The sequence below is a fragment of the Pongo abelii genome, chromosome 20 (assembly GCF_028885655.2).
Source record: "Pongo abelii isolate AG06213 chromosome 20, NHGRI_mPonAbe1-v2.0_pri, whole genome shotgun sequence".
NCBI classification, from domain to species: Eukaryota; Metazoa; Chordata; class Mammalia; order Primates; family Hominidae; genus Pongo; species Pongo abelii.
The window spans coordinates 45,822,530-45,850,419 of NC_072005.2; the positions used below are offsets into that span (position 1 = coordinate 45,822,530).

The window sequence follows — 27,890 nt, forward strand, 5'->3', positions numbered from 1 at the left end:
ACAACCAGCTCTCAAAGGAACTAATAGAGTGATAACTCACCCCCCAATCCAGAGAGGACATTAATTTATTCATGAGGGATCTTCTCCCATGACCCAAACACCTCCCATTAGGCCCCACCTCCAACATTGGGATCAAACTTCAATATGAGATTTGGAGGGGACAAATATCCAAACTATAGCAGCATATTACTTTAGTACTATTATAAAGCTGAAAATCATAAGTCAAACCATTTTAAGTTGGGGATTACAGGCGTGAGCCACCAAGCCTGGCCATGATTTTTAAATTTGTACATACTTGGTTTGTAACTTTAACAAATATATTAAAGTGTTTTATTATGTTTGCAAAGGGACTCTGACTTCCAACATAGTACTGCCAAGATTGCATGATGATAGAGTTTCATTGAAAGGCTGCCAGGGATCTTTCTTTTATGACAATTCTTAATGATACTACCAGGATGTGCAATGACCCATACAGGAGTTGCGCTGGGTTAATACCCAGGGAATCTTTTGATTTCAAAGAAGAAATTTCAAGAGAATGAATAGAAAAAAGATGAAACTGGAAATAAAAAGTAGGAACATAAGATTTGAAAGCCAAGTTTTATATAATCTTGTTTTATAAGTTGTATAACATCATTGCAATATCAATACCTGAAAAATACTTGGAAAATTATAACTTTACTTATGATTATAGAAGCAATTAAATGGTAAAAGATAGAATTAAGTAGTCTATCGCAAGAAAAATCACCTGACCAGGGTATATTCATAAAAAGAAGATAGCTATCAATATAAATTATCACTTTATAGATTTTTTAACACAATGGGATAAAATCACAAAGGATTATTCTTAATCGTAAAAAAAAAATAATCTAATTCATGATGCCACATTGGTCTCATGTTTTGTTTTGGGGTTTTTTTGAGACGAAGTCTCACTCTGTCGCCCAGGCTGGAGTGCAGTGGTGCAATCTCGGCTCACTGCAACCTCCACCTTCCAAGTTCGAGTGATTCTCCTGCCTCAGCCTCCCAAGTAGCTGGGATTACAGGCATGTGCCATCACGTCCGGCTAATTTTTTTATTTTTAGGAGAGATGGAGTTTCACCATGTTGGCCAGGTTGGTCTCGAACTCCTGACCTCAGGTGATCTGCCCACCTTGGCCTCCCAAAGTGCTGGGATTACAGGCATGAGCCACTGCTCCTGGCCTAATGGTATCATGTTTTACAGCTTGATTTAAAGGGTTAATTTTTTTTCAAAGTTTATCAACAGCTCATGTACCAGCCATGGTATAGGGGCTGGTGATAAATGCTGAACAAAAAAAAAGGTTCCAAACAATCTTGGCTCCCTACATAATCCGAAGGGTGCCAGTTTTGTACTGAGTACAGTGTCAGCCATATCACACAAGTTGAATTATGTTGACGCTTTAATGGCATTCATTTCTCAATGGTCTATTTCAATTTTCATTTTGTATTCAATCCAGGGCTTAAATACACATGACTATAAATTTTCAGAGATGACAATGTCTCTCCATAGATTACTTACCCACTACAAACTAAATCTTTACAATGGACTTATGGCAGTTACCAGCTTACCCAAATGATCATCCTTAGTTTCACTAATGCAAGGACCTGTACTTAAATGTTTTCTGACAGTACAATATGACATACAAATAACCTACAAAGTATTCTTCCCCAAACGTTTAATCTAGACCTAAGAAAGCCTCTGGACTTACATTCCCTTGTACAGAAAATACAACCAAGAACAAGGCTAAATGACACTATAAAGAAAGAAATCTAAACACATAGCCGACAACATTTCTGGGCTACTCCAATGTCATTTTTTTTTAAATGAGGAGAAATTTTCTAGACCAGTGGCTCTCTAACTCTGGTTGGTATCACAGACACAAAACCTGGAGAAATAATAAAAAACAGAGGCCCAGGCTTATAAGCTAGGTCTACACTTCTGTAGGTTTACCAAGTTCCACAGGTGATTCTGATACCCACCATAATTTGAGAGCATACCTTCATGGGGTTTCCATGCTACAATACACTAAAGAGAGATAACCAAATGCAATGCAGAATCTGCAATGGATACTCCTTAGAAAATGAATAGCTGTAGGCCAGGCGCGGTGGCTCACGCCTGTAATCCCAGCACTTTGGGAGGCCGAGGGGGGTGGATCACGAGGTCAGGAGATCGAGACCATTCTGGCTAACACAGTGAAACCCTGTCTCTACTAAAAATGCAAAATATTAGCTGGGCGTGGTGGCGGGTGCCTGTAGTCCTAGCTACTCGGGAGGCTGAGGCGGGAGAATGGCGTGAACCTGGGAGGTGGAGCTTGCATTGAGCCCAGATCGCATCACTGCACTCCAGCCTGGGCGACAGTGCGAGACTCCATCTCAAAAAAAAAACAAAAAAAGAGAGAGAAAGTGAATAGCCGTAAAAGATGGTTTGCAGGCCAATGAAGAAATCTGAAGATGGAATGATATTACAGAATTATGAATATTTTCCTTAAGGGTAATTATGGTACTATGGTTATATGATATTGTCTTTATGTTTGGGTAACACACATGCTGATGTAACAAGGGGTAAAGTGTCATGATGTCTAAAACTTACTCTCAATGGTCTAAAACTTATTCTCAATGGTACAACAAATATACAAAAAATAAATGTGGCAAATTGTTAACAATTTTGAATCTAGGTGGGGGGGGATATGGGTATATATTTTACTATTCTTTCAAAACCTGCAACAATTATCAACTAGGTTCACCATCTTTTATGGGCAGGATTTGTGGTATCCCCAAACAATTACACTAGTAACATCAAAAAACACTGGTCACAGATCACCATAACAGATTTAACAATGAAAAAGTTTGAACTATTATGAAAACTAGCAAAGTGTGACACAAAGACATGAAATGTGCACATGCTGTTTGGAAAATGGTGCTCATAGACTTATTCACTGCAAGGTTGCTGCAAACCTTCAATGTGTATAAAATGCGGTAACTGCAATGCACAATTAAGCAACGTATGCCTGTATCCAGTAAAATATTTCATGGGTAGTAAACTGTGAACATGGCAGCTATTCTACATTCCTCACATCAATAACTTTCTCACCAAAATTACCTTCTCTGAACTCTAAGGCATTTAGTGTGGCTATAAAACATCCCACATTCCTTAACACTCAAAGGAGTTCTCAACAGTATGAATACTCTGATGTTGAGCAAATCCCAGGCCACGATGAAAGTTCTTCACACATTCTTTTATGTTCACAGGATTTCTCATCAATATGAATTCTCTGGTGTTGAGTAAATTTTTCATACACAGTGAAGGCTTGTCTACACTCCTTATATTCATAAAACTTCTAACTACAATGAATTTTCTGATGTTGAGTAAGCAGATCATTCACAGTAAGGGTTTGCTCACATTCTTTACGTTCGTAGGGTTTCATGCCAGTATGAATTCTGTGATGTACAGAAAGGACTGAACTAAGTCTAAAGGTCCTCCCACATCCTTTACATTCACAGGGTTGCTCACCAGTATGAATTTTAACATGTTGAACAAGGCTCGAGCAACAAGTAAAGGTCTTTCCACATTCTTTACATTCATACGGTTCATACCAGTATGAATTCTTTGATGTGCAGTAAAGACTAAGCTAAATCCAAAAGTTTTCCACATTCTTTACACTCACAGGGTTTCTCAGCAGTATGGATTCTCAGATGTACAGTAAGTTCATAATTACTGCTAAAGGCCTTTTCACATTCCTGACATTCATAGGGTTTCTCATCAGTATGAATTTTAACATGTTTAACAGGTTTGAACTATGACTAAAGGCTTTCCCACATTCTTCACATTGATATGGTTTCTCACCAGTATGAATTCTCTGATGTACTCTAAGGTTTCTACCACTGGTAAAGCATTTCCCACATCCTTGACATTCATAAGGGTTCTCACGAATATGAAATCTATAATGTCCATGAAATTGGTAATGATATTGAAAGGCCTTCCCACATTCCTTACATTCAAAGGTTTTCACCCAAGTATGAATTTTCTGATGTTCAGTAAGTTGCTACTGATGTCTGAAGGCTGTCCCACATTTCTTACATTCAAAGGGTTTCTCACCTGTACAAGTTTTTGATGCAGAGAAAGTTGTAGATGAAGTCTAAAAGCCTTCCCACACTCCTTACATTCATAGGGTTTCTCACCATTATGAATACTCTGAGGTTGAACAAGGTTTGAGCCACGATTAAAGGCCTTCCCACACTCCTCACATTTAAATGGCTTCTCACCAGTATGAATGATCTCATGTTGAGCAAGCTGTGTCAGAAGACTAAAGGCCTTTCCACATTCTTTACATTCAAAGGGTTTCTCACCAGTATGAATTTGGTAATGTTCAGTAAGCTGGTAATGATATCTAAAGGTCTTCCTACACTCCTTACATACAAAGGGTTTCTCATTGGAATGAATTTTCTGATGCTGAATAAGGTTTGAACCACGACTAAAGCCTTTCCCACACTCCTTACATTCATATGGTTTCACACCAGCATGAATACTCTGATGTTGAACAAGGTTCGAGACACGATTAAAGGACTTCCCACATTCTTTACATTCAAATGGCTTCTCACCTGTGTGAATGTTCTTATGGCGATTAAGCTGGGTGTGAAGACTGAAGGCCTTGCCACATTCCTTACATTCAAAGGGCTTCTCACCAGTATGAAATTTCTGATGTCGAATAAGGTGCATATGAAGTCGAAAAGCTTTCCCACATTCCTTACATTCAAAGGGTTTCTTTCCGGTATGAATACTTCGATGTTGATTAAGATTTGAACCACGACAAAAGAATTTCCCACATTCTTTACATTCAAAGGGTTTCTCACCTGTATGACTTTTCTCATGTTGAGAAAGTTGTAGGTGAAGTCTAAAAGCCTTCCCACACTCCTTACATTCATAGGGCTTCTCACCAGTATGAATACTCTGATGTTGAACAAGGTTCGAGCCACGATTGAAGGCCTTCCCACAGTCTTTACATTCAAATGGTTTCTCACCAGTGTGAATGTTCTTATGTCGAGCAAGCTGTGTCAGAAGACTAAAGGCCTTTCCACATTCTTTACATTCAAAGGGTTTCCCACCAGTATGAATTTGGGAATGTTGAATAAGTTGGTAATGATATCGAAAGGCCATCTCACATTCCCTACATACAAAAGGTTTCTCATTGGAATGAATTTTTTGATGCTGAATAAGATTTGCGCCACGATTAAAGCCTTTCCCACACTCCTTACATTCATATGGTTTTACACCAGCATGAATACTCTGGTGTTGAATAAGGTTTGAACTACGATTAAAGGACTTCCCACATTCTTTACATTCAAAGGGTTTTTCACCTGTGTGAATGTTCTTATGGCGATTAAGCTGATTGAGAAGACTAAAGGCCTTCCCGCATTCCCTACATTCAAAGGGCTTCTCACCCATATGAATCTTCTGATGTCGAACAAGCTTTGTCAGAAGAGTAAAGGCCTTTCTGCATTCTTTACATTCAAAGGGTTTCTCGCCAGTATGAATTCGGCAATGTTCAATGAGTTGGTAATGATATCGAAAGGCCATCTCACATTCCCTACATACAAAGGGTTTCTCATTGGAATGAATTTTTTGATGCTGAATAAGATTTGAACCACGATTAAAGGCTTTCCCACACTCCTTACATTGATATGGTTTTACACCAGCATGAATAATTTGATGCTGAGTAAGGTTTGAGCTACGATTAAAAGACTTCCCACATTCCTTACATTCAAACAGTTTCTCACCTGTGTGAATGTTCTTATGGCGATTAAGCTGGGTGGGAAGATTAAAGGCTTTTCCACATTCCTTACATTCAAAAGTTTTCTCACCAGTATGAAATTTCTGATGTCGAGTAAGCTGTATGTGAAGTTGAAAGGCTTTCCCACATTCTTTGCATTTATAGGGTTTCTCTCCAGTATGAATACTCTGATGCTGAATAAGATTTGAACCACGATTAAAGTATTTCCCACATTCCTTACATTCATATGGTTTATGTGTATTATGAATAAGAGAAGCATGAGTATAAGCAGGTATTTCTTCATAGCTGATGATCTTGTGATTGATATATCCCTCTTGATGTCCTTGTGGTCCCTCAAATCTACTACTATATTCTGAGTCATTTCTAAAATAAAAGGCCTTGAGGCCAAGTGTTTTACTTATTCGCTTTATAACATGTTTGGGTAAATTTATTTCAAAAATATCATTTTCTGGAGATATTTTCTCAGGTCCATATTTTGACTCCAAATCTGAAAGAAATGAAGAAGGCAAACCTATTTTATTTTCCTATAACACACATGCATACAAAATCCATTAAACAAATGGCCTAAGTATAAAATATAATACTTTCAGGGAAGGGATCTGAAAAAGGAAAAGGGTGCCAATAATGAAGAAAGTTTATGTAAGTAAGATGGTGGTGTGCATAAGGGAACAGGTTAACTTTGTCAAATTTAGGTGTGAATCAAAACCATTTGGTAAGATTAAATATATTGATATTCAAGCAACTCAGATGTACAGAATCAGAATTTTTAGTGAAAAAAGCTTTTTTTTTTTTTTAGACGGAGTTTCACTCTTGTTGCCCAGGCTGCAGTGCAATGGCACAATCTCAGCTCACTGCAACCTCTACCTCCTGGGTTCAAGTGATTCTCTTGCCTCAGCCTCAGCCTCCAGAGTAGCTGGGATTACAAGCATCTGCCACCGCGCCTGGCTAATTTTGGTATTTTTAGTAGAGAAGGAGTTTCACAATGTTGGCCAGGCTGGTCTGGAATGCCTAACATCAGGTGATCCACCCACCCTGGCCTCCCAAAGTGCTGGGATTACAGGTGTGAACCATTGCGCCCGGCCTCTATTTTTTTTTTAAGAGACAGGGTCTCTGTTACATAGGCTATAGTGCAATGGCATGATCACAGCTCACTGCAGCCTCAAACTCCCAGGCTCAAGCAATCCTCCTGCCTAAGCCTCCCAAGTGGCTACAGCTACAGGCACATGCCACTATGTCTGGACAATTTTTTTTTCTTTAGTCTTCTTGCAGACCAAAGTCTGGCTAATTTTTACTTTATTTTTATTTTTACTTTGTAGAGATGGTGTCCCACCATGTTACCCAAGCTGGTCTTGAACTCCTGGCATCAAGCAATCCTCCTGTCTTGATCTCCCAATATGCTGGGATCACCAGTGGGAGCCATCACACCCAGCCAAAGCTGTATTTTTAATATCTCTACCAGATGATTCTGATTCAGATAAAAGTTTACAGATCATACTTAAAACTGGTTTGAATGATTTATCTTTAGTCTTAACACAAAATCCAAAAACCTTAACACAGAGAACAAAACTTCCTATCGGGGCACTGTCCTCATTTGTGGCTGATCTCTAACCACTCCCTCCTTTTAGCAACCAGAACATGATATAACCTTTCTCTTATCTTCTTGCTTGCTTAGACTGCTTCATCTTCCAAGAATCCTCTGGCCTTGCTCTTTATAACAAACATCCAACTCATCTTTTTTTTTTTTCTGTTTATATATATATTTTTTTAATTTTATTATTATTATACTTTAAGTTTTAGGGTACATGTGCACAATGTGCAGGTTTGTTACATATGTATACATGTGCCATGTTGGTGTGCTGCACCCATTAACTCGTCATTTAGCATTAGGTATATCTCCTAATGCTATCCCTCCCCCCTCCCCCCACCCCACAACAGTCCCGGAGTGTGATGTTCCCCTTCCTGTGTCCATGTGTTCTCATTGTTCAATTCCCACCTATGAGTGAGAACATGTGGTGTTTGGTTTTTTGTCCTTGCGATAGTTTGCTGAGAATGATGGTTTCCAGTTTCATCCATGTCCCTACAAAGGACATGAACTCATCATTTTTTATGTCTGCACAGTATTCCATGGTGTATATGTGCCACATTTTCTTAATCCAGTCTATCATTGTTGGACATTTGGGTTGGTTCCAAGTCTTTGCTATTGTGAATAGTGCCGCTATAAACATACGTGTGCATGTGTTTTTATAACAGCATGATTTATACTCCTTTGGGTATATACCCAGTAATGGGATGGCTGGGTCAAATGGTATTTCTAGTTCTAGATCCCTTAGGAATCGCCACACTGACTTCCACAATGGTTGAACTAGTTAACAGTCCCACCAACAGTGTAAAAGTCTCCCTATTTCTCCACATCCTCTCCAGCACCTGTTGTTTCCTGACGTTTTAATGATCGCCATTCTAACTGGTGTGAGATGGTATCTCATTGTGGTTTTGATTTGCATTTGTCTGATGGCCAGTGATGATGAGCATTTTTTCATGTTTTTTTTTTGGCTGCATAAATGTCTTCTTTTGAGAAGTGTCTGTTCACATCCTTCACCCACTTTTTGATGGAGCTGTTTGTTTTTTTCTTGTAAATTTGTTTGAGCTCATTGTAGATTCTGGATATTAGCCCTTTGTCAGATGAGTAGATTGTGAAAATTTTCTCCCATTTTGTAGGTTGCCTGTTCACTCTTGATGATAGTATCTTTTGCTGTTTAGAAGCTCTTTAGTTTAATTAGATCCCATTTGTCAATTTTGGCTTTTGTTGCCATTGCTTTTGGTGTTTTAGACATGAAGTCCTTGCCCATGCCTATGTCCTGAATGGTATTGCCTAGGTTTTCTTCTAGGGTTTTTATGGTTTTAGGTCTAACATGTAAGTCTTTAATCCATCTTGAATTAATTTTTTATAAGGTGTAAGGAAGGGATCCAGTTTCAGCTTTCTACATATGGCTAGCCAGTTTTCCCAGCACCATTTATTAAATAGGGAATCCTTTCCCCATTTCTTGTTTTTGTCAAGTTTGTCAAAGATCAGATGGTTGTAGATATGTGGCATTATTTCTGAGGGCTCTGTTCTGTTCCATTGATCTATATGTCTGTTTTGGTACCAGTACCATGCTGTTTTGGTTACTGTAGCCTTGTAGTATAGTTTGAAGCCAGGTAGTGTGATGCCTCTGGCTTTGTTCTTTTGGCTTAGGATTGACTTGGCGATGTGGCCGCTTTTTTGGTTCCATATGAACTTTAAAGTAGTTTTTTCCAATTCTGTGAAGAAAGTCATTGGTAGCTTGATGGGGATGGCATTGAATCTATAAATTACCTTGGGAAGGATGGCCATTTTCACGATATTGATTCTTCCCACCCGTGAGCATGGAATGTTCTTCCATTTGTTTGTATCCTCTTTTATTTCATTGAGCAGTGGTTTGTAGTTCTCCTTGAAGAGGTCCTTCACATCCCTTGTAAGTTGGACTCCTAGGTATTTTATTCTCTTTGAAGCAATTGTGAATGGGAATTCACTCATGATTTGGCTCTCTGTTTGTCAGTTATTGGTGTATAAGAATGCTTGTGATTTTTTGTACATTGATTTTGTATCCTGAGACTTTGCTGAAGTTGCTTATCAGCTTAAGGAGATTTTGGGCTGAGACAATGGGGTTTTCTAGATATACAATCATGTCATCTGCAAACAGGGACAATTTGACTTCCTCTTTTCCTAATTGAATACCCTTTATTTCCTTCTCCTGCCTGATTGCCCTGGCCAGAACTTCCAACACTATGTTGAATAGGAATGGTGAGAGAGGGCATCCCTGTCTTGTGCCCGTTTTCAAAGGGAATGCTTCCAGTTTTTGCCCATTCAGTATGATATTGGCTGTGGGTTTGTCATAGATAGCTCTTATTATTTTGAGATACGTCCCATCAATACCTAATTTATTGAGAGTTTTTAGCATGAAGCGTTGTTGAATTTTGTCAAAGGCCTTTTCTGCATCTATTGAGATAATCATGTGGTTTTTGTCATTGGTTCTGTTTATATGCTGGATTACATTCATTGATTTGCGTATGTTGAAACAGCCTCGCATCCCAGGGGTGAAGCCCACTTGATCATGGTGGATAAGCTTTTTGATGTGCTGCTGGATTCTGTTTGCCAGTATTTTATTGAGGATTTTTGCTTCAGTGTTCATCAAGGATATTGGTCTAAAATTCTCTTTTTTGGTTGTGTCTCTGCCAGGCTTTGGTATCAGGATGATGCTGGCCTCATAAAATGAGTTAGGGAGGATTCCCTCTTTTTCTATTGATTGGAATAGTTTCAGATGGAATGGTGCAGGCTTCTCCTTGTACCTCTGGTAGAATTCGGCTGTGAATCCATCTGGTCCTAGACTTTTTTTGGTTGGTAAGCTATTGATTATTGCCACAATTTCAGAGCCTGTTATTGGTCTATTCAGAGATTCAAGTTCTTCCTGGTTTAGTCTTGGGAGGGTGTATGTGTCGAGGAATTTATCCATTTCTTCTAGATTTTCTAGTTTATTTGCGTAGAGGTGTTTGTAGTATTCTCTGATGGTAGTTTGTATTTCTGTGGGATCAGTGGTGATATTCCCTTTATCATTTTTTGTTGCGTCTATTTGATTCTTCTCTCTTTTCTTCTTTATTAGTCTTGCTAGCGGTCTATCAATTTTGTTGATCTTTTCAGAAAACCAGCTCCCGGATTCATTAATTTTTTGAAGGGTTTTTTGTGTCTCTATTTCCTTCAGTTCTGCTCGATTTTAGTTATTTCTTGCCTTCTGCTAGCTTTTGAATGTGTTTGCTCTTGCTTTTCTAGTTAATTGTGATGTTAGGGTGTCAATTTTGGATCTTTCCTGTTTTCTCTTGTGGGCATTTAGTGCTATAAATTTCCCTCTACACACTGCTTGGAATGTGTCTCAGAGATTCTGGTATGTTGTGTCTTTGTTCTCATTGGTTTCAAAGAACATCTTTATTTCTGCCTTCATTTCGTTATGTACCCAGTAGTCACTCAGGAGCAGGTGTTCAGTTTCCATGTAGTTGAGTGGTTTTGAGTGAGTTTCTTAATCCTGAGTTCTAGTTTGATTGCACTGTGGTCTGAGAGACAGTTTGTTATAATTTCTGTTCTTTTACATTTGCTGAGGAGTACTTTACTTCCAACTATGTGGTCAATTTTGGAATAGGTGTGGTGTGGCGCTGAAAAAAATGTATATTCTGTTGATTTGGGGTGGAGAGTTCTGTAGATGTCTATTAGGTCTGCTTGGTGCAGAGCTGAGTTCAATTCCTGGATATCCTTGTTAACTTTCTGTCTCATTGATCTGTCTGATGTTGACAGTGGGGTGTTAAAGTCTCCCATTATTAGTGTGTGGGAGTCTAAGTCTCTTTGTAGGTCAATAAGGACTTGCTTTATGAATCTGGGTGCTCCTGTACTGGGTGCATATATATTTAGGATAGTTAGCTCTTCTTGTTGAATTGATCCCTTTACCATTATGTAATGGCCTTCTTTGTCTCTTTTGATCTTTGTTGGTTTAAAGTCTGTTTTATGAGAGACTAGGATTGCAACCCCTGCCTTTTTCTGTTTTCCGTTTGCTTGGTAGATCTTCCTCCATCCCTTTATTTTGAGCCTATGTGTGTCTCTGCATGTGAGATGGGTTTCCTGAATACAGCACACTGATGGGTCTTGACTCTTTATCCAATTTGCCAGTCTGTGTCTTTTAATTGGAGAGTTTAGCCCATTTACATTTAAAGTTAATTTTGTTATGTTCGAATTTGGTCCTGTCATTATGATGTTAGCTGGTTATTTTGCTCATTAGTTGATGCAGTTTCTTCCTAGCCTTGATGGTCTTTACATTTTGGCATGTTTTTGCAGTGGCTGGTACCGGCTGTTCCTTTCCATGTTTAGTGCTTCCTTCAGGAGCTCTTTTAGGGCAGGCCTGGTGGTGACAAAATCTCTCAGAATTTGCTTGTCTGTAAAGTATTTTATTTCTCCTTCACTTATGAAGCTTAGTTTGGCTGGATTCAATTGAAATTCTGGGTTGAAAATTCTTTTCTTTAAGAATGTTGAATATTGGCCCCCACTCTCTTCTGGCTTGTAGAGTTTCTGCTGAGAGATCCGCTGTTAGTCTGATGGGCTTCCCTTTGTGGATAACCCGACCTTTCTCTCTGGCTGCCCTTAACATTTTTTCCTTCATTTCAACTTTGGTGAATCTGATAATTATGTGTCTTGGAGTTGCTCTTCTCGAGGAGTATCTTTGTGGCGTTTTCTGTATTTCCTGAATCTGAATTTGGCCTGCCTTGCTGGATTGGGGAAGTTCTTCTGGATAATCTCCTGCAGAGTGTTTTCCAACTTGGTTCCATTCTCCCCGTCACTTTCAGGTACACCAGTCAGATGTAGATTTGGTCTTTTCACATAGTCTCACATTTCTTGGAGGCTTTGTTCATTTCTTTTTATTCTTTTCTCTCTAAACTTCCCTTCTCGCTTCATTTCATTCATTTCGTCTTCCATCACTGATACCCTTTCTTCCAGTTGATCGCATTGGCTCCTGAGGCTTCTGCATTCTTCACGTAGTTCTCGAGCCTTGGCTTTCAGCTCCATCAGGTCCTTTAAGGACTTCTCTGCATTGGTTATTCTAGTTATCCATTCATCTAATTTTTTTTCAAAGTTTTTAACTTCTTTGCCATTGGTTTGAATTTCCTCCTGTAGCTCAGAGTAGTTTGATCATCTGAAGACTTCTTCTCTCAACTCATCAAAGTCATTCTCCGTCCAGCTTTGTTCCATTGCTGGTGAGGAGCTGCATTCCTTTGGAGGAGGAGAGGCGCTCTGCTTTTTAGTTTCCAGTTTTTCTGCTCTGTTTTTTCCCCATCTTTGTGGTTTTATCTACTTTTGGTCTTTGATGATGGTAACATACAAATGGGTTTTTGGTGTGGATGTCCTTTCTGTTTGTTAGTTTTCCTTCTAACAGACAGGACCCTCAGCTGCAGGTCTGTTGGAGTTTGCTAGAGTTCCACTCCAGACCCTGTTTGCCTGGGTATCAGCAGCGGTGGCTGCAGAACAGCAGTGGCTGTAGAACAGTGGATACTGGTGACCTGCAAATACTGCTGCCTGATCGTTCCTCTGGAAGTTTTGTCTCAGAGGAGTACCCGGCCGTGTGAGGTGTCAGTCTACTCCTACTGGGGGGTGCCTCCCACTTAGGCTGCTTGGGGGTCAGGGACCCACTTGAGGAGGCAGTCTGCCCATTCTCAGATCTCCAGCTGCGTGCCTGGAGAACCACTACTCTCTTCAAAGCTGTCAGACAGGGACATTTAAGTCTGCAGAGGTTACTGCTGTCTTTTTGTTTGTCTGTGCCCTGCCCCCAGAGGTGGAGCCTACAGAGGCAGGCAGGCATCCTTGAGCTGTGGTGGGCTCCACCCAGTTTGAGCTTCCCGGCTGCTTTGTTTACCTAATCAAGCCTGGACAATGGCAGGTGCCCCTCCCCCAGCCTCGCTGCCGCCTTGCAGTTTGATCTCAAGACTGTTGTGCTAGCAATCAGCGAGACTCTGTGGGCATAGGACCCTCCAAGCCAGGTGCGGGATATAATCTCCTGGTGTGCCGTTTTTTAAGCCCATTGGAAAAGCACAATATTAGAGGGGGAGTGACCCGATTTTCCAGGTGCCGTCTGTCACCCCTTTCTTTGACTAGGAAAGGGAACTCCCTGACCCCTTGCACTTCCCGAGTGAGGCAATGCCTCGCCCTGCTTCAGCTCGCACATGGTGCGCTGCACCCACTGTCCTGCACCCACTGTCTGGCACTCCCTAGTGAGAAGAACCCGGTACCTCAGATGGAAATGCAGAAATCACCCATCTTCTGCGTCACTCATGCTGGGAGCTGTAGACCAGAGCTGTTCCTACTCGGCCATCTTGACTCCACCCCCCAACTCATCTTTTAAGCCTTAGGATAAATGTTTTCCCAACTCATCTTTTAAGCCTTAGGATAAATGTTTTCCTCAGAACATCTGAATGAATGAATAATGCCTCCATAACATATGGGACATCATAAAACAACAAAATATTTGAATTTTCGAGGTCCTAGAGACAAAGAGAAAACATAAAGGATAGAAAATCTATTTAATGAAATAATAGCAGGAAACTTTCCAACTCTAGTAAGAGATGCAGATGTCTTGATACAGGAAGCTCAGAGATACCCAAATAGATACAATACAAAAAGGTCTTCCCCATGGCATATTATGCTCAAAATATAAAAGTCAAAGACAAAAAAGAATACTAAAAACAGCAAGAGAAAAGCATCTAGTCACTTACAAGGAAACTCTCATCAGCCTAACAGCAGATTTCTCAACAGAGAGAAATGAGAGAGAATGAGATTATACAGTCAGTGTTGAAAGAAAAAATCACCAGTCAAGGACACTATCCTCAGCAAAGTATTCTACAAAAATGATATACTGATTTCTCTTCCTTTGGATTAATACCCAGTAGTGGGATTGTTGGATCATATGGTAGTTCTATTTTCAGGTTTTTGAGAAATCTGCATGCTGTTTTCCATAGTGATTGTACTAATTTATATCCCACCAACAGTATATAAGAGTTTCCTTTTTCCCTCATCCTCTCAGGTATGTTTAAACCCAATGTTTAACATACATGAAATGTATGTTACAAAAATGAAAAAGAAATAGTCTTTCCCAGACAGCAAAAGGTGATGGAATTCATCACCACTGGATCAACCCTACAAGATATGTTCAAGAGTCCTACACCTAGAAGTGAAAGGACAATATCTACCATTGTGAAAACACACAAAAGTATAAAACCTACTGACAAAGCAAACATACAAATAAGGACAAAGGACTCAAATACTACCCCTAAAGAAAACAACCAAACCACAATGATAAAAAATAAAAGAGAAAGGAACAAAGGATATACAAAACAACTAGAAATCAATTAATAAAATGATAAGAATCAGCCCTCACATATCAGTAATCACATTGAATGTCAATGGATTAAACTTCATTTAAAAGATACAGACGGGCTGAATGGATGAAAAAACATGATCCAACTATACGCTGCCTACAAGAAACTCTTCTCACTGGTAAAGACACATATGGATTGAAAGTAAAAGAACAGGAAAAGATATTCCATACAAATGGAAACCAAAAGTGAGTAGAAATAGCTACATTTACATCAGAAAAAAACAGATTTTAAGTAAAAAACAGCAAAAAGAGACAAAGAAGGTCATCATATAATGATAAAGGGATCAATTCAGCAAGAGGATATAACAATTCTAAACATATAATACCAACACCAGAACACCCAGATATATAAGGCAAATATTATTAGAGCAAAAGGAAGAGAGATACTGCAGTACAATAATCATTGGGGACGTCAATGTGCCACTCTCAGAATTAGATCATCTAGAGAGAAAATTAACAAAGAAACATTGGGTTTAAACATACCTGAGAGGATGAGGGAAAAAGGAAACTCTTATATACTGTTGGTGGGATATAAATTAGTACAATCACTATGGAAAACAGCATGCAGATTTCTCAAAAACCTGAAAATAGAACTACCATATGATCCAACAATCCCACTACTGGGTATTAATCCAAAGGAAGAGAAATCAGTATATCAAAATGATACCTGCACTTGTATGATTATTGTAGCATTATTCAAAATACCAATGGTATGGAATCAACCTAAGTGTCCCCCAACAGACAAACAGATAAAGAAAATGTGACACAAACACAATGGAATACTATTCAGGCATTTAAAAAATGAAATCATGTCATTTGCAGCAACATGGAGGGAATCGGAGGTCAGAAAGACAAATATCAGACTAGGCACAGTGGCTCACGCCTGTAATCCCAGCACTTTGGGAGGCTGAGGTAGGTGAATCACCTGAAGTCAGGAATTTGAGACCAGCCTGGCCAACGTGGTGAAACCCTGTCTCTATTAAAAATACAAACATTAGCCAGGCATGGTGGCACGCACCTGTAATCCCAGTTACTCAAGAGGCTGAGGCAGGAGAATTGCTTGAACCCGGGAGGTGGAGGTTGCAGTGGGCCAAGATCACACCACTGCACTCCAGCCTGGGCGACAAGAATGAGACTCCAACTCAAAAAAAAGAAAGACAAATATCATATGTTCTCATTCATATCTGGAGGCTAAAAAAAGATCTCACAGAGGTAGAGAATAGAATGATAGAAACCAGAGGTTGGGAAGGGTGTGTGGGTGAGGGGTGGGGGATGAAGAGGAGTTGGTTAATGTTACAAACATACAGTTAAATATGAGGAATGACTTCTAATGTTCATAAGCAGAGTAGAGTGACTCTAATTAACAACAATGTATTGTATATTTCAAAATAGCTAGAAGACTTGAAATGTTCCTATCAGAAAGAAATGATAAACACTCCTCTGGTGGATCTGATGAATACCTCAAATACCGTGACACTTGCTCATTACACATTCTATGCATGGAACAAAACATAACATGTATTCCATAAATATGTACAAATATTGGGTATCAATTAAAAATGAATAAATAACTCTCAAAGAATTTCCCACATTCCTCACAATGACAGTCAAAACCCTGTATGATACGATTCTGACCTAACTCTCAGACCTCTCTTCCCGCTGTTCCATTACTTACTCCACCTTTGTGTTTCCTGCTCAGTCTGACTAGAGTACTTGAACCCTTACTTCACATCTCTATGCAAGCAAGCGCACTTCCAGACAGGTGCCCTAAGCACCCAAGTGCTGCCATTCTCACCCCGTCACTCCTATTTCCTTGTCTCTAGAGCATGATTATTTGGTATTCCTTATCTATTCATTTGCTTACTTGTTTGAGGCATGTCTCACCAACTGCTGGTAAAGTCCATGACAGCAGTGACTTTCTCAGTCTTGTTCATTACCTGTACATTACAGTATTGACCAGAGCCAAGCACATGCCTTCTAGGAATGTGCACTTGATACATATTTACTGAACATGAATACATTTCTTAGTGAAAACACATGTAGAAATCTAAATGCAAAAGCAGAGTTGGAAAGTAGCTGGATCTAAAATACGTGTTAAAAGTTTACACTGGGGGCCAGGAGAGTTTACACTGGGGGCCAGAAGCATTGGCTCATGCCTGTAATTTCAGCTACTTAGGAGGTTGAGGCAGGAAGACTACTTGAGGCCAAGAGTTCAAGATCAGCCAGGGCAACATAGCAAGATGCTGTCTCTTAAAAAATAATTTTAAAAACTGTTTAAAGTTTATGCTGGGAAAGAAAGAAGAAACTCACTTCATTAAAAGAGAAAGAAAATAACAGAAATTAGGTGATTAGTAAATGATGAAGTTCCTTGGGGACAGCTCCTATAGTGATCTTATTTCCTTCCCAGGTCTTGGGCATTTTTGTCCAATGGTGGACCTTGGGTCACTGAAGAAAGTTTTCCAAACCACATCTCAGGGATGTGACTCCTCTCTGAGCACATGGGCTGTCCGGGACAATGATGGCTTCCCCCTGCCTGCTTTACTCTCACTTACCTGGATACCATCTGCTTGTTTCTTTACTTACAACAATCCAGGGCTCTTTCTCTTGCTCTAGTAATGTAATCACATCTGGCTTAGAAATGGAACTTCCTGCTTAAAAGAACACATGTAGAATTTTTTTTAATATAAAAATGTTTTTAAAACCCTGAGACCTAGTTAAACTTATAATAAATTACAAGCCAAAACAATATTGAGAAGAGACTCCAGATAAGAGAGGATTGAGTAGGGGATCAACTATGTTTAAAGAAAAAAAGGACTTTCATTTAAACTCATAATAGAAACTTATCCCTCAAGAGGAGGTATAATTTAGTGGTTAACAGCAGGAAACTTCAAGCCAGACTACCTGGTTGAAATCCTGTCTCTGCCACCTACTAGTACTTTGACATTAAGCAAGTCACTTGAACTCTCTGTCCTTCAGTTTTCCCAACTCTAAAACAGAAATATAATAATGCCTGTTTTATAGGATTGATACTAATATTAAATAAGGTAATATATGTAAAATACTTCTAACTTTCACTGATATGTAGTAGCACAAAGTTAACAATTATTGTGTTTATTGTCATTATTTATTTTGCATCCTTAGACATTCACAGCTCATTTTAAGAATTTTCACCCAACAGAAAAGCATACACTTCATGGCCTGAAACTTTCAACTACAAAACAAGTAACGGACTGTTTGTTGAAGGAAATGGAATACATTGACTTAGTGCTAAAGAAATTCTGTCAACCCACGCAGTATATGTAAATCACTGAGGCTCTGTTTTGTTTTGTTTTTTTGAGACAGTGTCTTGTTCTGTTGCCCAGGCCGAAGTACAGTGGCATGACCATGGCTCTCTGCAGCCTTGACCTCCCAGGTTCAAGCAATGATAGAGGCTCTTTTGATAGAAAAACTCAACACACTCTTCTCCTTACAGGTGGGCCAGAAAAACAAAAACAAACAAAGAAAATCTACAGTAATTCTGAGATCAAACATAATATGAAACCTGGTTCTTGAACAATATCATTCAACGAATATACAAGATTTCAAATTCAGCCCCATGGTCATGAAGAGAGAGGGGATTACAGAGAGGACCAGCATAATGGAGGAGGCCACAGTGGAGTAGGCAAGATGCAGAGGCTCCAGGGAGGTGCCTGTTTTCAACCCAACAAATCTCAATCCATTCCTTTGGGAACAAGAAGAAGGAATCCAACTACCTCTTAAAAGACAGCCCTGAAATTCATGATGAATAAAGCTGATATTCCAGAGAACAGATACAAAAATAACTGGGACCAATGACCTTACCCAGTGAGATCAGGTGGCTGTAGTTCTCCAACATCACATCCCTGTACAAAGTCCTCTGATTAGGCTGCAGGCACTCCCACTCCTCCTGAGAGAAGTCGATGGCCACATCCCTGAATGTCACTGATCCCTGAAACCACAAACACATGTATTATGGTGAAACTGAAGAAATTTGTTTCAAGACGAAAGGAGAGGAAGTGAAGGATTAAACTGCAATAAAGGAGCAATATGGAAAATCACAGAGTGCCTACATGTTCTTCAAGAATCCTGCTGCTGGCCTGGTGTGGTGGCTCATGCCTCTTATACCAGCACTTTGGGAGACCAAGATGGAAGGACTGCTTGAGCCCAGGAGTTGGCAAGCAGCCTGGGCAACATAACAAGATGCACTCCCTGAAAAAAAAAAAAAAAAGAAAGAAAGAAAGAAATAACTGTCGTGGTGGCATGTGCCTGTAGTCCCAGCTACTTGGGAAGCTGAGGTGGGAGTATCGCTTGAGCCTGGGAGTTCAATGCTGCAGTGAAGTGTGATGGCACTACTGCACTCCAGCCTGGGCTATAGAGTGAGACCCTATCTCAAAAAAAAAAAAAAAAAGGTGGTAAGCATACATTGAGGAATGCCCTTAATCCTCAAGCTCATTGTGGTATCAGATGATAGCAAAAGTGTTTTTTCTTGTCATGACAAATGATTTTTATAAGCTGCGTAAAATTCAAAATAACTGACATATTAGATTTAGTTATATTTTTCTATTTATACATTTAAGATGGTCAGAGTCTGTAAGGTTTTCCCGAATTCAGAGAATCTATAATCACCTACCACTCATGCCCTGAATAATCTTCTCTGTTAATGCCCACTGTCCTCACTGATCACTTTCCTAAAAGTCTCATAAAGCAGAACACCTTGTCACGCTTGCAGACTGAGGCCACTCACTATGGAATTCTACCTTAGCTACCTAGAAAGCTCCAGTCTGTGGAGAAGTTTCAAGGTATTCCCAAGTGTGGTCAAATGCGACAATCATCTGTAACTTATCAAACCCACAAGACCATGTTTCCCTGTGGGGACCGACTCCTCCACTGTTCCAACATTCTTTCTGACCAAGGACTGAGTTAAGCACAGACTGAATAACCTGCTCAAAGAAAACATCAAAGCCAGTGGGAAAACAGAGGTACAAATAGGAAGAGCACTGACTTTTATTTTTTGGTCACCAACCTTCACTGTAATGGGACAAACTGGGGTGTAAGATCGTGGATCCTGGCCGGGCACAGTGGCTCACACCTGTAATCCCAGCACTGTGGGAGACCAAGGCAGGGGGATCATGAGGTCAGGAGATCGAGACCATCCTGGCTAACACGGTGAAACCCCGTCTCTACCAAAAATACAAAAAATTAGCCAGGCGTGCTGGTGGGTGCCTGTAGTCCCAGCTACTCGGGAGGCTGAGGCAGGAGAATTGCTTGAACCCGGGAGGCGGAAGTTGCAGTGAGCCAAGATCGCGCCACTGCATTCCAGCCTGGGTGACAGAGCAAGACTCCATCTCAAAAAAAAAAAAAAAAAAAAAAAAAAATCATGGATCCTTAGGTAAGAAGGTTCAGGTTTAATAATAACAGTCACCTAACCTAACCTGAAAGTCACCATATTTCAAGAAGACAGAAACACCAACTTACGTGGACCATGTTTCTAGAATTACAAAATTGGTCAATCTTCCTCAGGCTTCTCCCCTGGAAAACAACAACAAAAAAAAGGCCATAAGTCAAGCTGTGTCCAAAAGCACTAGAACAAATAAATATTTTATCCTACATTCCTATTTCTCAACTACTCCTGCTCACATGCACACTTCCACCCTTCTCCCATCACTCCCTTTTTCCCTACACACACTCTGTCACAAATAAACTGGCAGTTAACAGGTGGAGTGTGGATGAAACCAAGCTCTCGCCTACAACCCAGGGAACCTGCGGCGGAAGCATGAATGCCGAGCACAGGCATTTCTGCCTTGAAGTTGCTCAAAAGACACTCCAGCAGGAGGGCTTCCAGCCAGTCCTCCACTCTTGGGATACCTATCCTGGCCTAGGACGGGGCCTCTGATCCTGCTGTAAGCAATCCTCCTCCGCTAGTCCCAGAGCTGAGAAGGGCTTGCATCATCCAATCCAGAGCCTCTTTGTGAACTCAGCATTGGGTGCAATGGGGCAAGGCATGAGAACTGGAAAGGATATAGACAGAATTGCACGGGCAGTGTTCAGCATTCTGAGTTCACCAAAAGCCAGCTGGTTAATACAGTTCAGAATAGCCATGTAATAGAATACGAAGTAATCATTAAATGTTCCAGATGTATGATTAACAGAAAAATCAGGTTACAAAGCAGGATAAACAATATGATTACATTTGTAAAATATATGTATATAGAAATATTAAGCAAAAGACTAATAGACATCAATATAGTATATGCATGTATTGCATATTAACAATTTAGACAGGTATATGCATGCTAACAGTGCTTATCTCTGTATTGTAGCCCCAATTTTCTTCTTTTTGCTAGAGTATGTCATAATTGTGACTATGCCCAGGAATTAACTTAGAATATATAATTATATTCACACACACACATATATATACACATGTGTATGTATCTATATATGTACATATTTAAATGTACATACACATTTTTTTTTTCCTGTGAGGAAATTGTTCTCCAAATTAGATGAAAGACACCTTTTATTTAGACATCTTCCTTTCAACTTGGGGACAAAAAAAGGAAACTCTACTGAGCTCTTGTTTTTATGTAATAAGTTTGTTTCCGTTATTTCCCAATTCTTGACCAACACTAAGATGTCTATGTTTTTCTATGTATGTTAGTACAATTTCTAAAAAAAATTGTCTACAAGTCTCCAACCAATTTCTTGTATGCATTAATGATGGTCATATTTCTACAACAGAATTCAAAAATAAAAATAAAACAGTTATCAGAGAGTGAGTACTTTTAATCATAAAAAACAAAAAACTGTGCCTGTCATGAGGATCAACAAAAAAGATTAATGTGACTATAACAAATAACATCAGCTAGTTCTAACATCCTTTAGCTGTATCTCACCAATATAATTAGACATTTTCATTATCAAGACTCTTCTCTGAATGAACACAATGTAGATAAGTGGCATCTGGAAACTACATGAGAAAATCTGTGGAATATACATCACCATGCTTGGTTCCCTTCTTCACCAAATAACTCATTAAAATATCATTTTGGATATAATTCCTACAAAATGCCTTACAAAAACCCTATCTTAGTATATGGGATTCATATACATGTAACATTTTCTTGAGTATCATTGTTCACAGCATGAATACTGCTTAATGGTATATCAAATATTTTTCTTTTCATAATTCTTTATAGACATCATTTTATTAGCTGCATAATACTCTATCACTTGAGTCTAGTATAATTTGCTTAGTGATTTCCATATTACAGGACACTTGATTTATATAAGATCATTTACAGTGTCATTCCAGGTATCACAATCTTTTGATTCTAGACTAAGGTTTTTCACCCTACGCGCTACTGACATATTGTGCTGTATAATCCTTTGTTGGGGCTATAGGGAGGGTTATCCTGTGCACGGTACAATGTTCAGCAGCATCCCTGACCTCTATCCACTAGATCTAAGTAGCACCTCCCCCACAGTGTGACAACCAAAAGTTTTTAAACATCACCCCCGCTGAGAATCAATGTTCTATCTAGATCAATGGATCCACACCTCATGGGTCACATGCAGTTTTGATAGTCTTATGAAATGATATACTATTTCTCCCTCTAAAATCCACATTGATAAATTTCCATAGTACTTCAACATATTATTTCAAGAGCTTTGTGGTCCCCAAGACTATAAGTGGAGTTACAGGAACTCAGGTTAAGAATTTCAGTCCTACATTCTTTACAAAAATAGAAAAACAAAAATCCTAAAATTTGTATAGAACCACAAAAGATCCCAAATAGCCAAAGCAGTCTGGAGCAAAAAGAACAAAGTTGGAGGCATCAAACTACCTGACTTCAATATATACTACAAAGCTATAGTAACCAAAACAGCATGGTACTGACATAAAAACAGACACCTAGACAAATGGAACAGAATAGAGAGCCCCAGAATAAATCCATATGTTTACAACCAACTGATTTTTGAGACAGGTGCGAAGAACATACAATAAGGAAAAGACAGTCTCTTCAATACATACTGTTGTGAAAACTGGGGAGTCATACACAGAAGAATGAAATCAGACCCTTTTCTCAAACCATTATACAAAAATCAACTCTAAATGGATTAAAGATTTAAATGTAAGATCCCAAACTATGAAACAAACAGAAAAAAACGTATGGGGAAAGCTTCATGACATTGATCTGGGCAATAATTTTTTTTTTTTGGAAATGACTTCAAAAGCACAGGCAACAAAAGCAAACATAGACAAATGAAATTACATCAAGCTAAAAAAGCTTCTGCACAGCAAAGTGAAGAGACTACCTACAGAATGAGAGAAAATATTTGCAATCATGTATCTGATAAGGGGTTAATATCCAAAATGTGTGAGGAACTCAACTCAACAGCAAGAAAACAACCCAATTAAAAAATGGGCAAAGGACCTGATAAACATATCTCAAAAGATGACATATAAATGCCTACAGTATATGAAAATATACTCAACATCACTAATCATCAGGGAAATGAAAATTAAACCTACAATAAGATATCACCTCATATGTGTTGGGGTGGCTATTGAAAAGACATAAGTTAACAAATGTTGGTGAGAATGTAGAGAAATGTGAACCATTGCACACTGTTGGTGAGAATGTAAAGTGACACAGACATTATGGAAAACAGTACGGAGGTTCTTCAAAAAATTAGAAATAGAACTACCATATGATCCAGCAATCCACCACTGGGTATTTATCCAAAGGAAATGAAATCCATATATCAAAGAGACATCTGCACACTCATGTTTATTGCAGCACTATTCACAATAGCCAAGACATGGAATCAATCTAAGTGTCTATCAATGAATGGATAAAGAAAATGCGGCATATATGCAGGTATATATACACAATGGATAACTAGCCATAGAAAAAGGGAAATGATGTCATTCGCAACAACATGGATGAATCTGGAGAAATTTATATTAAGTAAGCCAGGCACAGAAAGACAGACGATCTCACTCATCAGTGGAATCTAAAAAATGTTTATATAGGCCAGGTGTGGTGGCTCACACTTGTAATCCCAGCACTTTTGAAAGCGGAGGCGAAGGCCGAGGCAGGCAGATCACCTAAGGTCCGGAGTTCGAGACCACCCTGGCCAACATGGCGAAACGCTGTCTCTACTAAAAATACAAAAATAAGCCGGGTGTGGTGGCGCGCACCTGTAGTCCCAGCTACTCAGAAGGCTGGGGCAGGAGAATCACTTGAACCTGGGAGGCAGAGGTTGCAGTGAACCGAGATCGCGCCACTGCACTCCAGCCTGGGCAACAGAGCGAGACTCTCTCAAAAAAAGAAAAAACTTGATATCATAGAATTAGAGAAGAGAATGGTGTTTACAGGTTGGGGGTAATGTGGGTGAGGGAGGGAAGGTGGTGTTGGCTGGGGAAATGTTGGTCAAAGGATATAAAATTGCAGGAAGATAAGAGAAATAAGCTTAAGAAATGTATTACACAACAACTTATCTACAATTAATAACTATTCTGTAGTCTTGAAAAATGCTAAGAGAGTGGATATTAAGTGTTCTCACCACAAAAATGATAACTATGTGAGGTAATGCATTGCTAATTAGCTAGATTTAGTCATTCCACAATGTACATATACTATAAAACATCATGTTGCACACGATAAATACATACAATTTTATCTGTCAATTTAAAAAGAATTTCTGTCCTAGATCATTTGAGCAACTCACTCATTTTCTTACTACGCAAGCAGCAATCACAATGAATCACATATTCCCAATGCTCCTGTCCTATAGAAAGTCAAGGGAAATGACCTAAAATGACCATACAAAAACAAAAGTTAAAACATTAAATATTTATCATTATATGCCTAGCACTGCTCTAAGAGGTTTTAGAGTATTAATTCATTCTAATGTTCATTACAAGCCTGAGAAGACCAGAAACGGACAGAACAAACATTCCAACCCAGATACTCTGGATCCACTCCCCTATTCTTAACCACAACAGCGTACTGCCTCTCACAGTTCACACACCCAAATAGCCCAAAACGCAACCGGAACTGCCAAATCTCACAGAGATCTGGCAAGAATTACAATTATCATCTCATGGACTCTCCCGAAAAATCCTGACTCTGGTTGATACCAATTTCTGTGCAATCACTGTCCGATTCCTGAAAGCCTCACAGACGAATGGAAATCACCCAATCATCTCCATTCTTCCCTACTTGGAAAAGGAGGCCTGTAAAGATAGTCAGGTACCTGGCGTGTGATTCCACAAACTAATCTTCTTTTCAAAGCACAGTCTAAAATAAAGCTTTAATATAAACCTCTGGAGGACTATTTTTATACCAGCTTAGAAGAAGAGAGCGTACAGGACAGTGTGAACGATTTGCCAAATGGTTCTGTGAATATTCAATGGAAAGGTGGGGAGCAGGCAGGGCAGGGAACGGCTCACTGGGAGGCGGCACAATGGGAGGGGGCAAGAATCAATTTGCATATTCTCCTGAAATGCACTAAAAATTTACAGGAACCTCTATATTCTAAAATCAAAAACGCATGTCTTAAACAAATACAAAGCACAAACTCACCCTTGACTTAAGTGTGCAACAATAACGCTCTCATCCTCCTCCCGGTCCTTCTTTTGGATAATAATACGACTGGAGAAGGATACAGCAAGCGTGAGACTCCAGGCTTTTCTTGGAGCGCAGACTAAGTTTGAAAGCACCCTCCATGGCCACAACTTCCCTCACTTCGTACGAAATGAGAAGGAAATAAAAGGAGGAGGAATCGGTCTGAGTTTGAAGCTGGTTCCTGGGGACAGATCTCTGAGGAACGCTGGGTTCTCAACATGTAGCTGCCCTCCTGGGGGACCCTCAAGAGGCACTTCCAGCTCTCATATTCCCACCCCGAGTCCAGATCTGCGCCTTCTTGTGCAAAGCTGCATTCTCGGTTCAATATCTGACCTCCCTACTGGGGCCATTTTCATTCCTCTGCTGCAGCCTCCGCAGCTTCGAAGGGGAAAGACGGAGGAAGCAGCAGGAGCCTAGTACCACCGGCACAGTGACACTCACACATCCCCAGCAAAACGCACTGCGTCCACACGCCGTCCCGGTCCTGTGCACAGGGCCTCACGCACACACTCACACAGTCCCCTCCGTCACTCAAGATCGCACAATCCCCATCCTCTGTTGCCCGCGCACACGCACGCCTAGGGATCTGGCAGATTCCGTCTGCGCCCCGGGTTCCTCCTCTGAGCGCCTCGCTCTCGCCCACCCGCACTGCCGGCTCGGTCAGGTTCGAGTCCCAGTCCACGAAGACCTCCCGCAGCCACCGATTTCTTCCTAGGACGTGAAGACCTTACCCAGCTACGTCGTCAACCCCGGGAGACAGGAAGTGGAACCGTTAATTCCGGTGCGGTGGCCTCTGGGAAATACAGTCCTGAGCAGAAAGAACCTCAGAAGCCTTGGTCTACAGTCTGTTCAGGTTGATCCCAGCATACATTGGGGGCTCCTAAGGGACCCTAGCCTAATGGATTTGTGGGAGTTCCAGACCGTGGGGTGCAGAGGTTGCGGCTACGGGCGAGGATCCCCATCTGAGAGGAGCGTTGCTGTTTTCGGTGCGTCAGTGTAAATTACCTTTTCTCTCCATGCAGAAGAATGCAAATGAGCAGAACTTTTAAAGAAGAATTTAAAGTAAAATTACGTCAAAATGTAGCTGCTTTGACCTCTTCGTCTCAAATCCGAGCATAGGCTTCCCCTTTGTGCTATTTGAAGGGACTTAGGATAAATTTGAAAAGCCTGAACTAAGGAAATGGAGAGACTCCGTCTCAAAAAAAAAAAAAAAAAAAAAAGAAAGAAAAGGAATGGTTGGTTTTATACTAGAAGAGGAAGTGTGGTTTACATGAGAGATTTCAGAATCAAATATACTTGATTCTTCAAGACAATCTTCCTGTTACCTGGAGAGAAAAACGTGATTCAGGACGGCATGGAAACAGATAAAGTACACAGAGAATTACTTGCCTTATCTTGAAGGATGAAATAATTAACACATTTTCTTAAAACAGTCTAAACAAATGCCAAAGGGGGTTTGTTTTTCGTAGGAAAAGCTTGATTTCACTGTTGTAATCTAGCAACATTGAACTTTCAAAATGATTTTTGTAGTTTCTTATGCTACATAAAGCGGAAACATGGAATAATGAAGAGCAAAATGTCTTTTCGTTCCCGACTGTGACAGAAAACAAATAGCAACATATCAAACTTAATTGTATCAATGATCACATTAAGTGTAACTGGTCTAACACCTTAACTTAAGAAGGTTGTCAGGTTGGATTTTTTTTTTAAAGTCAGACCCAAATACGTGCTACCTACAGGTAATACTTAAAATATAAAAGCACTAATAGGTTAAGAGTAAAAGGATGGAAAAATATATACCATCCTAACACTAGTCAAAAGAAAGCTGGAGTGGCTATATTAAAAACAAAGTGACTTCACCAAAAAGACTATATCAGGGATAAAGAAAGTTACATCATAATAATGATGAAGGATACAGTTCATCCAGTGGAAAGAACAAACCTAAATTATGCTCTTAATACAGCTTGTAAGTATGTGAGTAAAAACCTGTTAGATCAATAAAGTAACAGACAAATCCACAATTATAATCAGATATTTCAACATATCTCTCTTGGTAATTGATAGAACTAATGCAGAAAAGCAACAGGGTATAGATTATCTAAACAACATATCAACCTGCTTGATCTCATTTACACTTCTGGAACACTCTTCTCAAAGACAGTAAAATTCATCTTAGGTGGACAGGGGACACTTACCAGCATATACCATATTCTGGGCCATAAAACAAGTCTCAATAAATGAGTAAATGGACTCAAGTCATACAAAGCATGTTTTTGACAAAAATGGAATTAAATTAGAAATCAATAACAGCTCACTATATATTGTCCAAAGTAGTAAAAATTTTAAAATGTATGAATACTATGATAATTGAAATTATATAATGTTTGAAAATTTCCTTTATGAGTCATAATTTTCTGTTATATCCTAAAGGGTAAACAATAACATATTTGC

At 39.6% G+C, this 27,890-nt stretch overlaps 1 protein-coding gene across 17 annotated transcripts; it reads right to left on the reverse strand.

The window, feature by feature from the left end:
- Nucleotides 1-583: 583 nt before the first annotated feature.
- Nucleotides 584-26,996, reverse strand: ZNF780B (zinc finger protein 780B). 17 transcript variants are annotated; one of them, XM_054538906.2, is made up of 6 exons: nucleotides 26,171-26,996; nucleotides 20,278-20,331; nucleotides 18,873-19,011; nucleotides 18,625-18,751; nucleotides 17,337-17,435; nucleotides 584-6,290 (listed from the first exon to the last, which is right to left on the reverse strand). In XM_054538906.2, exons 4-6 carry the CDS (start codon nucleotides 18,656-18,658, stop codon nucleotides 4,021-4,023), a joined length of 2,403 nt encoding a protein of 800 aa, XP_054394881.2. In that variant the 5' UTR covers nucleotides 18,659-18,751; nucleotides 18,873-19,011; nucleotides 20,278-20,331; nucleotides 26,171-26,996; the 3' UTR covers nucleotides 584-4,020. The 17 variants fall into 17 exon arrangements, with proteins under 17 accessions (XP_054394881.2, XP_054394880.2, XP_054394879.2 ...); XM_054538905.2 differs by having other exon boundaries at nucleotides 26,083-26,996; XM_054538904.2 differs by having other exon boundaries at nucleotides 25,398-26,996.
- Between the last annotated feature and the right edge of the window lie 894 nt (nucleotides 26,997-27,890).